The sequence below is a fragment of the Orbicella faveolata genome, unplaced genomic scaffold (assembly GCF_042242905.1).
Source record: "Orbicella faveolata isolate gen_17 unplaced genomic scaffold, um_ofav_v1 contig_2, whole genome shotgun sequence".
Taxonomy (NCBI): Eukaryota; Metazoa; Cnidaria; class Anthozoa; order Scleractinia; family Merulinidae; genus Orbicella; species Orbicella faveolata.
The window spans coordinates 1,899,193-1,915,637 of record NW_028301547.1 but is presented as its reverse complement, the minus strand read 5'-3'; the positions used below and the strand labels follow the sequence as shown (position 1 = coordinate 1,915,637).

Genomic DNA, 16,445 nt, shown 5'->3' with positions numbered 1-16,445 from the left:
ATTTGTTCGAAAAAAACTTCTATGTAGGGAAATCCGAGGAATTGACACCTCTTTCTTTACGCCGCCTGCGTAATCGAAACTCGTCTGATTATTTGGGACCATGGAACTAACTCGAAAAATTCTGTCTTGACGACAATCCTCCGTAGGAAAAAAGATGGCGATCGGTACATTTACCCATAGTTCTTAGCGCTCGAAAACCTTAACAACGTTCATAAAAACGTACAGAAGAGTTACAAAATCTTCAAACCTAGCATAAACAATGTCCTTCGTACAGGGACAAATATTGTAAAAATTTGGCTTTCTTTGTGCCTTACAGGCTGTGTTAGGTTCGCAAGGTATTGTGGTAAAATGTACAGCCGCCATCTTTTTTCCCACGGTGGATTGTGCAAGTACGCCCGTGAAGGCCAACAAATCTATAATTTTATTCATTACGTGTTTCAATTTAAAATTGGTTTTGTATACGGAAAAATGAATTAAAATGACGTGGCAGAGGTCCTTAATTATTAGTAGGGGAAGTTTGATGTGAGAAAGAGATTGTAGATGGTGTTGTTGCGTGAATGTTTACTTCCGTGATTTCTGAGCATAGTTTTGTCACGTGTGAGAAGTCACGTGGTAACCGTGGAAACGGATCAGAGCTTAGCGAGCGAAGAACTTTGTGGTGATTGTCTAGTTCTTTGATCAGATTCGATCTCAAGGATTTTCAGTTCGACAGACTGTTCGTGGGAAAAGTAACAACTAGACAGGGATTTTTTCATTAGTCATTCATTTACCGAAATATAACTTGAACCAAACTTGTGGACTATCATCGAGAGGGCTTCTTCGTTCCAGACGGAAGCAACAGGACCCAGTCAGCCATGATTCGTATCAACCCATTTCCGATTCTGTTGAATAACCTCAGCAATGAACTAGAGGACAAGGATCTGCAGAGTTTAAAGAATGTCTGTGCAGAATACATTCCGGGTGGTGAGCGTGAAAAGATCAAGATCGGCTGGGACGTCTTCAACATTCTGATGCGACAAAACGTGATCGGCAGCGAACCGGAAAAGATTGCAAGCTTGCTGGCTATTATCAAAGAACTGAGGAGAAGAGATTTGGTACACATGATAAAGAAGCACATACAAGAGCATTACGAAAACCCGGAGATGATATTAAATTATGTTAGAGTAAGCGATTCAACGAGCGGTCCGAAAATCGCATACTCCAATAATCGAATTCAAAGTGATGAACAAGGTTCTAGATCTACATCGTGTTGCGTTCAAGATTGCTGTTGTTGTAAGCTTACATGTTACAGCAGTCCATGCTGTGATCTTGCCTGCTGCTGTGTTATTTTTGCAATACTTTTTGCCTTCTTTACCATTGCAGCGGTTCTGGCCTGGTACGCCGACATCCCCGAAGTCACGCGATATTTGAAATCCAATGATGATTGGAAGAAAGCTGGACCATATATCATCGGTGTTTTGACTTTGTTTACATTCTGCTTCGGTTTTTGTAGAATTTGTCTTTTATTTCGTTCTAGACGAAATGAAATGTCATGCAGTCAAGACAATGGAAGCATCAATGATGAAGCTATTTGTAGACCTGATAGCGTTAGTGCATCGTATTCGGGGTATACCACCCCAGACCGGCCTCCAGACCAAACGAGGGAGGGATCTTTTAGTTCAAATCCGGCCACCGCTTCTTGTTCGCTGTCATCTATTGCATCACGCATTCCACGTGTGTCCGAATCAGAGACTACTCCAGACGGCTTACAAAACAGTGAAGGCGTGAAATTTTTTACTCCAAGATCCAGCTATAATATCGACAATGACGACAATTAGCACAAGCCTCGCGGTCACGTTGGAAGTTTAAACGTTTAGAAGTAGGTTTTCACAAGTGATTTACCTGAACGTTTTTAGTCCTGACTTTCTGTTAATGCCACGTGCCCAGTAAGAAAATATGTAAACCAGTCTTTTTGGTACAAGTTTAGACTAAATTTTTTAGCCAATGAGTGAAAACAGATCTTTTTGTTGCCAGTTGAAATTCAAACACTGCTGTTGTCTGGAATTCAATATGGCGACCTCTTCAAGTGAAATAATAGATCGTTTTCACGTGACGTCATCACTTTCTAAAATCCAAAACTAAAGAGCCACCAAAGTTTTTATCCTCGTCAGGCATAAGAGGCGGTATATTTATATCTGTTTACAATTTTACAGCTCAATAACGTGCTTCGTTTGGAATCCAGAGCATTTTGAATTTCAGGGTTATGGAGGTGCGTGACACAAGGCTACGATCGAGTTCGTCGAAAAATATATACTTATCTCATGATTTTGAGCCTTTTTAGAAATTAGAGCACTAGGAAAAGTGCTTATGTAAATGTTCCTTTGATCAGTACTGATAATCAGTCGCCTAGATAGCCAAAGGAAGTTCCAGATGTTTACACTATTTTCCGGCCGCCATATTGGTGTACCACGGAGGTACACCAACATGGTGTTTTCATACTGGGCTCTGTAAATATCTGCGAAACATTTCGACGAATATCTGAAGTTTGGGGAAACGCACAGGCCTAAAACTTGGAGAAGTGTCTTATTTAGTTATCTTCTATAACATCATAATTTCATAGCTTTTTCCAAAGGATGGTTTTCGATTTGTTTTTTTATTGCGTGACAGTGAAAACGATCTATACTTTCATGTTTTCGTAGCTAAACCGATAGAGGTCACAAACGTCTAACGCCGAACGCCTGACCTGAAACTGCCGTTTGCAGTTTGCCGTTGACATGAAAACGCTGGCGCTAAATGTCTCTTAGCCAATCCTGAAATTGGAGAATGAGTCAAGGAAGGAAAAAACCTGAGAATTTTGAATTTAGTTATGTACGAGTTTGCGAGCTCGGAGAATTAAGGAAATGACTAAGGAATTTCCTTTTTGAACATGGGCTCCTGAAATTAGTTTGTGGAATAGTTATCACTACTGAGATAGAAAATCAGGGACCACACGAAGAAAGTAAAATAATTCAAAACCAGGGTCTCTAGATTATGTTTTGTTTCTCAGTGTTGTTACAATGCCGGCCAGACGGGAGCAGGTCATAATTCTGGGAAGAGAGTTACGAATGGTACTATTGCAATGCAGTGTTTACCACTTGTGACGTCATCAATTTAAATGTCATCAGATATTCTTGATAAGCAGATAGTAGTGCTAGGCTAGGCCTTTCCGCTCAATGGTCAGGTTTAGATATCGACGACGTTCCGATGTCGCAAATCGAAAAATAACGTTATCAGTTTTGGTGCAAAAACGGTGGTAAAATGGTCCACTACGCCTATCATTGATCAAGGTCCATTTCTAGGCTTCGCCCGTAATTAACATCCAACTTTTCACGGCAGCCAGAAAGAACATACAATGCAAAAAGGTAGCCAGTGTAAAAGGGCCGAGAAAAATAGAAAGGAAAGGGGCAACGAACGAAATTGAGAACGGTTAATGGCAAAAAAAAGTCCAAATTTTGGCTTATGCGCATGCCCGGAATTGAAATTTTCCTCAATTTTGTACCTAATCCTCGAAAAATCTCTCCTTTTAGTAAAAAAAAAAGCTTTCTTAGCAAAACTTAGGCTCATTTAGCGTCATGGCAGCTAAAAAAAACCTGACTAAACGGTTAAAAACGGTATTTTGGGGCGAAAGTTTGGTATTCAAAGAGTTAAACCATGTCTAACTTTTTAGAACATCTCAGTCGCGGAACCATTTCAATGTTGGGTTGGAATTTCTGAAGTGCTTTCTCAGCGTGGTCCAGAAATGTTCGAATAACAAGTGGACAAAAACCTTTTACTGAGGTTGTTTACGTTGTCTTGCAAACTTCTATGCCACTGTTTTAAATATCTTCTCAAATGAAAACATTTCTAACAACACCAAATGTCGAAAACAAACTTTGAACTTCAACATATCAAACACTCGAAAGTACTGGTGAAATGAAGTTTTTGATGACATTTTACCTGTGTTTGCACCATTTCTGTGAACTTTGAAATTTTTGATGTTATTTCAGGCAACTATTTATATCTTAAACTTTTAGAAAAAGCAAAAAGGACTGTATAAACATACTAAAAGTTATTCTGGTATCAATTAAAAAATGAAAACGCTCGATTTCGTATCGGATTTCGTCTTAAACTTCTATACGTGTTCGCAAAGCGCGGGATTTTGGCACTGCATGCTGTACAACAGTATTATTCAACTCGAAGTGACTATCAGTATCACGAGCGGGTTAAACGCTGACAACTGTCAATGCATATGGCTTTTGAGAAAACTTGAGCAGGTTCACTTAAGAAATGGTAAGCGTGCAGCGTGCAACTATCGAGTTATGGATGCACGCGGGAGGTTGCTTACCATGAATGAAACGTAAGAGTCGCACGAGGCGATAGCTTGAGTCGCACGAGGCTGTCGCACGAGACTCTCACGCTTCTTTCGTGCTTAGCAACCTCCCGTGTGCATCCACGCTTACCATTTCTTAACGCAGGGTCACAAAAAGGAGTGCGCGACGAGAGAAAAGAATCTCTACGTGGAAAGGAGACTCGTTCAAAGTTGATGACCTTGAAGCACATAATCACTGATAAGAGTTTCAGATAGACTGAAAGCAAGACTGAGCGAGTCTACGAACTGAAGTATAGAAGTGATCTTGTAAAAATTAGACCGTGAACAGAAATAATTGAACAACTCCAGTGTGATCAATTTATTATTTCTCCGTATACTCGATAGAATTTAACACTTGTCACGAGGTGTTCAGGCAAATTCTATTGGAAATCAAATCAAAAAGTCATGATATTTTAAAGGAAATTTTGGTTTGTAATTGTGGACTACAGGAAAGGTCGGAAAATCCTGTAACTAATATACCTCGTTGTTTTGAGTTCCCATTTCTAGTCTCCTTTAAAAGGATAAGAAAGTATAAGCACGCAAATTTGGGGAATCTAACTCTTAAAGAGAACTGCTTGGCTTACGGGAAGGGAACTCGTCACGATTTCTTGGTTCACGGGGATCTACCTCAATTGTCTTCTCTGCGGACGTCAAGGAACGGACATAACTTGGTCCAACAGTAGTTTATTCCGCCAACTGTGTAATCAAGGATGTAATCGATTATGTAATCGGAAAACGTTTGCTTACATATGATTGTTATGTACAAAGTACAAGGAAGATACTTTGATCTTTTGGTTCAAGTTATGTTGCTAGCTGAGTAAATACACCCAGAGGTTCAATGTAAAATGAATGTATCCAAGAAAATGAAGCGGTGAATTTAGCAAAAAAAGATGGAGACTTGCATAGAATTATACTAAAAAGTACTGGTTTTAAGTAAAGCCTTTAACTGACAAAAGGTTGGCTGGCTGGTTACGGTTTGTGGTGAAAAAGGGTTGACAGCTATTTCCAAATATTTAGACATTATGTAATAGTCCTGTTTACGTTCTCTGACATACAGATCCTCTTAATTGAAAACCATCAGTGAATTTCTCTCTTCCGAGACAGTGGGGATTCCCTCAATGCTACATTTACAGAAAGACTCACAGGTTTTTGGACGTAGAAGACTTGTTAATTGAACCGGCAAAACATCGATAATTTACCGCAAAAAATGACTTTTGCTTTCTTGGTAGTGCGCATACATCTAAAACTTGCGAAAGAGGTCAACCGTAGGAATCTGCATGGATGACAATCATGTGTTCTCTGTGCGTTGATGCGCGTATAGTACTTAGTCACGCCAAGTTAGCAGCCATGGTTCCCTCTTTTGTCCTCGATCCGTTTCAACTTCTTTTAAATAACCTAAGCGATGAACTACACGAAAGGAATCTACACAGCCTTATACATGTTTGTGGAGATCTCATTCCTGGCGCCCAACGCGAAAGAATCACCACCGGCTGGGATGCATTCACCATTTTACGGCAACGCAACGTGATCGGAAGCGAACCCGAAAAGATGAAGAACTTGCTTGCAATCATCAAGGAACTGAGACCCAACAGAAAAGATTTGGTCCTCAACATTAAGCGGCATATTCAGGACAATTACCAAGAACCAGACTTGATATTGAATGATCTGGATTCAAGTTCCGATAGTCCTCTGCCATTCCGCGTGATTTCCAGACCCCCAACATCAACGCCTCACATACCTCAAGAAGATTGTTGTCGTATACACTGTTCAGGTTTGGCTTGCAGTTGCAATCCATGTTGTGGTGCTTGCTGTTGCTGTGTCATCTTGGCAATACTATTTACCTTACTCGCCCTCGTAACTCTCACGGCATGGTCGTTAGCAAGCAAGGATGAACGCTCTGATCATGAAATATCACACGAAGCCGTGCCATGTGTCGTCGGTGCTTTTGGATTCCTCGCGGTCTGCAGTGTTATCAGTGTCATTTACATCAGATATTGCAGGCCAAGAGATCAGCTGAATTATACAATGCTACCAACCACTCTCGATATGAGAACTAATCTAGCAAGCTACGCCACCTCTGACTCTTTGCGTACCAGCTATAACTCAATGGGGCAGAGAATAGAGAGTCCAAGATACGAGTGTTCCTGCAGTCAGTCGGGGCAGAATACAGCTTCAAGCTCGCTGACTTCTAGGGCATCGTCAGTACCGAGTCATCCTCTGCTTCCAGACGACATCGTTCCAGATGGCTTCCCGTGGGACGACTACCCTGAATTTTTCCATCAGAACGTGCAAGACGAAGAAGTCAATTTGCTCGAGGTCTAACCTCAATGACAAGGGAGGCAAACGAGAGAGAGGGAGAGAGAGAGAGAGAGAGAGAGAGAGAGAGCCTGGGATCAAGGTTGAATGCCTGGTAATATTCATTCTCTTGCCTTCGTGGGCCGGTTTTTAACACGATACATGAATCGAAAGAGGTTTACAAATAACAAATTAACATCCACGGACCTGCTTTGTGAACTGTTTGATTAAGGTTTTAATTAGACCTGTAGATAATTCAACTGGCGGAGTTCTCCTGTATCCCGCGGGTTTCGGGACATTTTGCTTGGCAAGATTGTGTGCATTCGGAAGAACTGTTTCAAACGATTGCCAAGCTACAAACACCCTGTGTGATTTAAAACTTGTAAATTCCTTTGTTCTTTTCTTTTACTTTTGTTTCTGTTCTTATATTCTTTTTACATCACTTGCAAACTGATAGGATATATATATACAATGGCCTTCATTTGGCGCGAAAATATGCTCTAATATTCGTCCGCAGACCGAACAGTTTTCAGAGAGCGGATATTTTCGCACCAAATGAAGGGTATTGTGTTGATTATCCTTCAAATATTTGTCGCAACACGCGCAGTTTTGAAAATTGGGGAATATCGGAGTGATATTCCCCAGTTTTTTCAGTTACGTGACGTGTTTGGACCAATCGCGCACGAGCGAAAATATGAATGTAGATATGTATGAATGTGAATATAGAAAGTTGTGTATATATGAATGTAGAAAGTTATGAATGATGTCTATAATAGTAATTATTTAATCTCCCACGAACTGTTTAAGCAGAAAAGCGCTAGTTATTCATTAAGAAACAGTGATTTTGATATTCCTACTTTTAACACTATTAACTATGGAAAACATTCTATTAGATATCAAGGACCTCATATATGGTCGAAACTAGATAATAAATTGAAAGGCTCCTCGAATATTGAATCTTTTAAAAACAACACTAGGAAAAAAGACCTAACGTCACTCTTAAACAACAATAGCTGCTGTAACCTTTGCAATTCTTAGAGACTACCTCTTATATACCCATTGTTTTATTGTACAATTTATACATGCTAATTGTATGTACATTTTTATTATTCCTTATTTGTACATAATTTAAGTTTTTTTGTTGTGACTCCGATTAGTTCTGAAAACTAAATACATTGACACATTAATAAAGCTTTTACTTACTTTACTAGTACGCGCGCTGTAATTGGTCAATTAAGCGGGCCTACTCTACTGTACGGCCCGCTAAAATGTTGCCATAATGTTTCGTGATTTATCGCCAAGTGATCTTAACTTTTTTAGCAAAAAAAGTTCAAAACTTTAACCTCTGAAGTTGTGTATTAAAACGAGCTAACCACTTCAGAGTCACTCAGCGATTCAAATTGACTCGTTTTGCTTTCGAGGTGCGTCAGAAATTTGAAGCTGTTCCGCGTGAATAGAAATCATTCCCGAACCCGTCAGACGCACAGTAGAGATATAACAAATATCTTACTAACCTCGTTTTCTCGGTCCTTACTGTAAGTTACGGATGCTCGTTTTTCCCCTTCGATTTATGGCGCGCGCGCGCTTCGTGCTTGGGCCATAAATCGATGGTGAAAAAATTCAGTCCGTAACTTACAGCACAGCCCTCGATCTCGGTAAGAGGTATTTATTTGATACCGATTTTGTTACATAATTTAACACTTATACAGTATCTACCTATGTATGTATTTATGTAACGGTATCAAAACCAGGATAAGAGGACAATCTCGCTAGCTTGACCCCCCCAGGGGGCCAGGGCAAAAAATGAAAGTGAAGTATTAACCTGTTATAAACATTCTGTGAATGGTCACTGCTTTCACCATTTGCACGGATCTGGCCGGGGGGAGGGAGGTACTCCCTACAATGGCCTGTACGGGGAGGCTCCACCCGAAAAGAGTACTTCTCTGTCAAAATGGCATATAAAAGGGTAATGGGTTGGACCTCAGGGCGGAGCCTCCTGTATAGAACTTCGTGAGCCTTCTTTGACTAATTGTAACCGTTCACGTACATTGAACATGGTTGCTGACAAGGACAAGGTTGAAGATGGATGGTTAGGCTTGATTGCCTGCCACTGTGCGAGAAAGGAGCCTGTGCTCATTCCCTCGATATGCCTTACCACTGATGTTTCCGGACCTCTCCCTTGGAGAGGAACCTAGACCGGACTGGAGTGAGCGTCAGAAATCGAGCTTAATGGGTAGTTGGAGACCAAGGACAAGGAAAGACCTCATTTCTTCCTTTCCTTTTGGTCAAAAAGAGATTTTTAATCAAAGCAGGCTAGTAAATCAGTCGTTAGAGAGTCACTTTAAAGAATTACAGTCCACAAAAATCACATCAAGTGTAAATCATTTAATTATGAAACAATACCAAATGAAATAAAAGCAATAAAAGCAACTTATCTAATGCCTCTAGTGCAACATTGCTGTTAAAAATCATGCCCCTATCTATTCTAGACATTGTTCTGAATATTTTCAAACTTCTCATACACTACTTCTACTCAGAAAAGTTGGGTATACTTTTTCTTGGTTTCAAAACATCAGTCCCAGCTTGAAAGGCAAATAACGCAGTTATACATGGCTCTACATGATCCTCTTTTTTTTATTTTAAGTTAATAAACAAAAAACAAACAAAAGTCCTGACTACATGGCCACAAATGACTTTGAAATTTGCCAATTTTCCTGCAAGAATTTAGTTTAGTTTCAGTAGGGTGGGACAGGGGGACAGTACCTTGGGGGTTAAGGGAGGGGGGGAATCAGCAGTCCTGAAGTGAGAGGAGAATTTGCTAAGTAGCTTAAATCCGCATAAGGGGCAAGTAGCCAATCAGGTTGGTGCCTATCTCTGGTTTCCGTAGCATGAAGCAACTAGGAGTATATCTATTCTCCCCTGGATGGGATGCTAGTCCATCGCAGGGTTACCTCCCAGCCTTAAATTCACTGCTATCCGGTGGAGAGAGGCTATGTGAGAGTTAAGTGTCTTGCCCAAGAACACAACACAATGTCCCTGGTCAGGGCTCGAACTCGGACTGCTCAATCCGAAAGTGAGAGCACTAACCATGAGGCTACTGTGTCTCACCAAGTGCGACTGAAAAGTGTTTCAACACTTGATAATATTTTGCAAAAAAAGTGTACCAAAGATGTAAGCACCACTCAGTAAGAGGTAGCAACAGATAGTAATGGATACAGGAAACATGAAGTACACACCCCCTGTCCCCCCCCCCCCCCCATCCCCCACAGTTAAACAAGTTTAGTGTTTCAAAATGTCAAGTTACAGTAGTCCTTTCACATGTCACTTAAAAATTTAGTAACAGCCTGCTCCACACGGTCCTCTATGATGGCTTAAGCAGTCTTGGCAAAACCCACACGATTGTTTTCCATGTCGAACACAGTGTAATATGGGCCAATGAATACATCTCCCAGAATCCACAGCGGACCAGCAGGAGCAGGAATGTCAATACCCAGAAATCCGCTAAGGCATTCAGTCTGTCCCATCACCGTCACCTATGAACAAATCACTTCATTGTTAATTTGATGTACTAGTACAAATATATGAGCACTGATACACTTCTGAGTGTGCATTGGATATGTAGCCAGCAAGGCACATAGCGCTGAGTTGGGTATAATCATGTCACATCCAACAAGCGTGAGTGAAATAATTGTTTTCTCAAAAACACCCCCAAAATATAGAAAAATATGATAAAATAAAAGTGCCCAAAAAATTATGTGTACATTAACCATATTATTTTGTAGAGCATGGTATTATTACGACAATGAAAACTCCTGAATTGCATTATCCAAAGAGCCAGTATTAATAATGGTAATAAGAATAACAATAATAATAATAATAATAATAATAATAATAATAATAATAATAATAATAATAAATCAACCTTCAAAGTATCAAGTCTTTACATAGAATCTTCACAAAAAATAACAAAAAAATATTTACATGTCTTATAAATGATCAATAGTTGGAAGCAAACCTTGAGAACATAGTCCTTTCCAGTCAGCGTGAACTTCTTTCCAGCAAGGATAAAGTCGATTGCAGGGAGAGAGTCAATTTTGCTGCAGTCAATTATGTACTGAAATCGACAAAGGAGGAGAGACAAGTGTTTTTACGTGTTTAACCTACTGTTGTATCATGTGGGTGGGACCATGACTACACTGTATGTAATTGTAAGTTTCTGCTAGTGGTTAAAAATTCTGTGTCCGGGATGTTAGCCACATTCAGACATGAGAAAATTGCCACCAGATTGAGTGAAATATACAAAATAACCACTGAAGACATAAATAAAAATACAAAAATAAAAATAAAAATTCCCTGACCAAATAAATACAAAATGTCAGATACAAAAGCTGCTTCTAGCCTCATTTTACAGCCATCCTTTCCACTATTTCATTAAGACTGATAAGTTAATTTCAACAAATTTTCCTTCTTCATTAAGTAAAAATATCATTGAGATCACGGTGACTCCAAATGTTTCTTCCAGCCCTCAATGGTATTAAATCAGCCATGCTAAATCATTTCAATCAATTTTCCCTAACTTTTCATCAAAATGTCAATTTTCCCTGACTTAAAATAAAATTCCTTGACTTTTCCTTGCTCTTGAACAATTTTTTTCCCCTGACCATTTCCTGACCTGTGGCAACACTGCATGTACATTACAGGAGTGTCATTAAGTCAGAAGACACCTACCTCACCACCAACAAGAGGAGTTGCACCAATCATGGCATTCAACTTCTTAATTTCAGCTGTAGGCCCACCAATGAGTGATGTACCAGTGTCAGCAATGGCCTGGCAACCGCCTTGACAAAAGCTAGTAGTGCCATTCATCGCCACGCTAAAAACACAGATTTGAATTGAATTTTAGTGACGGAAAATGTACATGTAAATTACATTGGGGTCCTATCACAACAGGGCACTTAAAAGATGCCAAGAGTCACTGATTCGCAAACCATAAGTCAACTGATGCCATATTTCTTGATTTACATGGACCTTGATTTCTTGTTCACTGTAATTCATTAATGTAATAGAAGGGCAGAATGAGAATACATGTACATGTGCAAAGTGGGTGGCCAATGGTCCAACAAAAAATATGCAACTTGCAGAATTTTGGTCAAATTTCACAGGTCTCATCTCAATTTCTTTACAAAGCTGAGAAAGTCTCAGGTGTACATCAATGATATCACAAGTACTGTACATGTAGTCTTGCCATTTAACAAAGGTCTGATTTCACTACCAAAACAGTTAATCCAGAGACCTAGTTTAGCTTACCCATCCATCTTAAACTGCCAGTAACCCTTCTTAGACACAGGAACATAAGTGAAGTCACCAGTGTAGTATTTGGGATCAGTGCCACCAAAGATCAGTTCACCTCCAGGGGAGCCAGATGCGTCCCTGAAAAAAAAAAACCAGTAAAACAAAACAAATTGAACTTGGCCTATCCAGAATTTGAATGAAAGGGTCACTTATAAAGCAGCAAAGTTCTATCACTGCAGTTGCACCCAGCTACATGTAATACAAAATCAATTCCCTGTTATGCAAGTGTCAAATGTATTTGGCACTGTTGTGGTAATTGGGGACACTGTAAATAAATAAACAAATATTGTAAATAGAACATAAACTATTATAATATTAGAATCAAAACTGGTGGGAAGCTGACCAGTTGGCTATTTACACCACACAGTCAGGGAGTTGAACTCGGAATTACCACAAACAAAACCAGATAGTGGTGGGGTTGAAAATTTGAACCAGGGACCTCCAGATTTCAAATCCAGCACCCTCAACCACTCTGCCACACTGCCTCCTTCAACCTCCTTGAAGAACACACTTGTCCAACTCTTAAACAGTTGAACCTCTGCTAACTGACATGTTTCACAAGCAGAAACATTGCTTGCGAGGACAACGCATGTATTTCAGGTCCCAATGGTATCTACATACTGGATGTTGACAAATTATTATTCCATTTGGCCTTACATTACACATGCAACTAGTCTTTAATTACAAATGTATGTCACAAAAAATAAGAACATTTGAACAAACCTGTTCAGATAAAAGGAGAAAACAGGTTTCTCTACAAGTTTTTCTTGGACCATGTTGTAAAATACTGGTACCACGCCATCCACTGAAATTGTATCGTATCCCATACCGAGGATTCCATCAAATCTGGCAGCAACAAATGCTACCCCTGGTTCACTCATTGCCTCGGCAAATGTTTGGTGTTTCACAGTCAAGCCAGCAATCTACCACATAAAGAAAAACAAAATACTTTTGAAAACATTAAAATCTAGTTCTTGACATTTATTCACACTACCACCATCTATGCACTGCTGGACTCGACAACGTCTTGTGTTTCATGCAGCTTTGCCGTTACAATGTAGATTCGTAACTTCTTGTGGCTTCTTGTGCTTAGTCAAAGACATTAAACTCTTGCATTTCCAAAAGTTCTTGTGGCACAAGAACTTCTTGCGCCACTTTTTACACATGCATTATTTTTGGGCTGTACTGTGCACTTAGCCAGATGGCTGGTGATTTTGACTAGGTAGGAAGGCCAATAACTTGGGACTTCAGAGTGCAAGGGGCTCCACCTACTATACAACCAGTATAGGATGCATGAGCGAAACTCCTCACAGGAACTGTCTCTCTTAGGACAATAAAGGGTGCTGGAAACTGTTTTTAGGAAAGGTTCCAAAGTTGTAACGCTGTGAGATGCAATTTCCTGGATTTTCTTTGCACTTAGTTTTCAAGTTCTGAATCAGCCAACCAACGCACTTTGCAAAACATTTATACATCATTAGCAGTCACATTTTTACATAACTAGATAATGCAATTAAAATAGACAACGATAACAGTGGGAAAGGGACAAATTTTATGTAGGAGCTTCTAGTTCTGGTCAATTGATGAGCAGGAGAGGTGCTGTGTGAGTCAAGCACCTCGTCCAAATAGAGATAATAACCCAAATAATATTTTATACTACAAGCGTGATAATAGTTTTATATACCTCCACATTATCTGTGCTCAAGAACCCCTTCATGCTTCCACTACCATATCGGATTTCAAAGTCAGTTCCGTTTTTCTCGTATGTGGATGACTTGGTACTGTCATACTTGTTGTGCAACACTGAGAAGACATTAATTTTTGATATTTTTTTAAGTACAAGAAACAAAGCAAAATAAGGATATAGTGATCTACAAATGCATGCAGGTAATTTCTCTTGACTTTGATCTACATGCATCTTTAATAACTTAATAGAGAATTTCTCTAGAATGTCTCAGTGTAGGTTTATGGACATTACAGGACTAGCTTTATAGGAGGAACTAAATACAATACACTAAACAATAAATCATTGTGTTAACATGAAACAATTGTTATTCAATGCATGTTAGTCAGTAAGGAAAGCAATTCCTCAAATGAGCTTCATGTACATATTATTAGATGTTTCAACACCTACACCTTGCAAAATCTGACCATACATATCAACAGGTTTAATATGAAAATGACTGACTGAGCTTTTGTTCGGGGGAGAATACAGATGCTGTAATAACGAGGTGACCGAATGAACGGGGTTGCTGTAAGGCGGGGTTCCACTTTACCACAAACCTTAAGAACATTGTTAGTGTACTGGGATACATGTATATTCTTTTATCGACGAGAAATGAATTGTAATGGTAAGCAAAGAGCTATCTTCCAGATAAAAACAGGCTCAACATATCAATCCCTTAACTGTGGGCTTCAAAAAGTTTAGATTATAAGTAGAAATGGTTCAAATTTCAAATGGTACAATGTAACTTACAACAAGCAATGTCAGACCAAGGACACTTCTTGGAAGGGACCCACAAATTAGAGGAGCCGGTATCAAACACAACTTTGAATGGCTGTCCTGGAGTGCCAATATCTATGCTTCCATAGTACTGTGCATCAAGATAGTTTGACAGTGGTTCAGGGTCACCGTACTGTGTTGTGTATTTGTAGTTCCTTTGCTGTGCTTTCTCCAACAGACCCTTCTGTGTAATTCCAACCTCACGAAGAGTATCTCGGATTGATTGAAATTTTGTCAATGGGACCCTGCAAGAATAGTGAAGCAATCACATTAAGCAAATAAAAAGTTGGAACTTTCAGTTGGAAAGTTCATGACAATTTCCAAATTCTGCAGTGTTCAAGCCCTCATTATCATTTTAGATGCAACAAGGCTCATAGCTGCAAGCACTTTTAAACTCTACTCTGTACGACTAAAAGCTTCTCACCTTGGATAGGGCTCGCATACAGCATGACCATGAAACTTACCTACTTCTTTCTCCATACCTAGCATGTTCTTAGTGTACCTCTAAATAACAATTTGCCATTACCCTGGCAGGGATATTTTGCAGAACGTTGAATGTCAAACGTACTGCTTCCTTCTGGTTATTTTCAACCAGGTTTTCTTGCAGTTAGCTTTTATTTGTTGGAAAGGGCCAATTACAGTGTAATTGCTCTCCTCTGGGTGTGGAAGTTCACATTACAGTCTGGCAAACTTCAACTGAGTGATGCAAATCATACAACCTGTGATACCCAATGAGATGCAATGTTTTTCCATAACATGCACTTGTTTAGATGCAAACAACTAAAATACAACTGCTTAAGTTGTGTATATAACTGTGATAATAAGTTGTGTATATAACTGCGATGATCAATCATGTCTTCATATCTTTCTCTGCAGTTCAAATATATGATCTTTCAGATACTGTATTCATAAGTTTGCAAAATTGCATCTGTAAGCTAACATGCCGGCTTACACAGCCTGGGAGCAATGTTCTCCACAGAAATTTGACTACTCCTAATTCCATGTTAAAAGAAGTCAAACTATCAGAAACAGCATTGTGAAACTCGCGTTTTCGTTTAAGAGAAAAGCCTATGAACTCTATTTCCTTGTTTTGGGACTGAAGCAGGTTTTCACTTTTTCACAGCAGGAATCTGAAACTAGTAGTTTTTCACTTTCTTGCATATTGGGAAACAAATTCACTGAAAGTCTTCCCAAATACATTGAGCTTTACAGCAAGAGGTACTGCACTTAACAAAATGTACAAAACATGTAAGGTATTTCGTACATGCTTACGAACTGCACAAACAAATGAGCTCAATCCAAGTTAGAGCAGAGAATGAAACTTTCATTCAGACACTGAAAGAAACGGGAAGTTAATGGAGCATAGAGCAGTAGAAAAATCGAAAATTTGTGGGGTTAATAAACTTCCACGGAAATAAACTTAACATCCCATGTGTAATTAAACCAAAAGATCGACAAAGAACTCTTCGCTTTGTGTTCACTAAAAAATTTCCATACACAACGCTTCCTCTAGCTCTGACGAGAAGACAAATACAAATACCGGGCAAACAGCCTGGGTGTCTATCTGATCTCTTAATTCATGTTTTCAGATCATTGGCCAATCTATTAAGCAGAGGAATCTTACCTTAGAGCAGCCTGAGAAAGGCCTATTAGGAAAAGAGCTACGAAGATAACGGAAAATTGCATGATTGAATTCGTGAACCAAGGAGACTGAATAACAAGTGTGAAAAGCGCTTTATATGCCAAACCACGTGATAGGCGGCAAGCATCACAACTTTGTCACGAGACATGGCCTACGTCATTCAAATTACTCAATAACACATCAAAGAACTAACTCCTGAAAATTTAAGACAAATAAAATCAAATAAATATGCTGAGGATCTGGGTTTGTAAGTCATCCCACACGTGAGAAATTGTTTTCGTTTCACAAGT

General features: G+C 39.4%; 3 protein-coding genes across 3 annotated transcripts; 2 read left to right on the top strand and 1 right to left on the bottom strand.

The window, feature by feature from the left end:
• The first annotated feature begins 92 nt into the window (after positions 1–92).
• Positions 93–4,102, top strand: LOC149111580 (uncharacterized). Its single transcript, XM_089289112.1, has one exon. It carries the CDS (start codon positions 855–857, stop codon positions 1,815–1,817), a length of 963 nt encoding a protein of 320 aa, XP_089145238.1. The 5' UTR covers positions 93–854; the 3' UTR covers positions 1,818–4,102.
• A 1,427-nt stretch (positions 4,103–5,529) lies between these two features.
• LOC110058183 (uncharacterized) lies at positions 5,530–7,868 on the top strand. Its single transcript, XM_020764765.2, has one exon. It carries the CDS (start codon positions 5,648–5,650, stop codon positions 6,686–6,688), a length of 1,041 nt encoding a protein of 346 aa, XP_020620424.2. The 5' UTR covers positions 5,530–5,647; the 3' UTR covers positions 6,689–7,868.
• A 1,158-nt stretch (positions 7,869–9,026) lies between these two features.
• Positions 9,027–16,275, bottom strand: LOC110058491 (lysosomal aspartic protease-like). Its single transcript, XM_089289104.1, has 8 exons — positions 16,138–16,275; positions 14,487–14,758; positions 13,695–13,813; positions 12,737–12,936; positions 11,969–12,091; positions 11,390–11,534; positions 10,677–10,775; positions 9,027–10,194 (listed from the first exon to the last, which is right to left on the bottom strand). Exons 1-8 carry the CDS (start codon positions 16,197–16,199, stop codon positions 10,033–10,035), a joined length of 1,182 nt encoding a protein of 393 aa, XP_089145230.1. The 5' UTR covers positions 16,200–16,275; the 3' UTR covers positions 9,027–10,032.
• Positions 16,276–16,445: the final 170 nt, after the last annotated feature.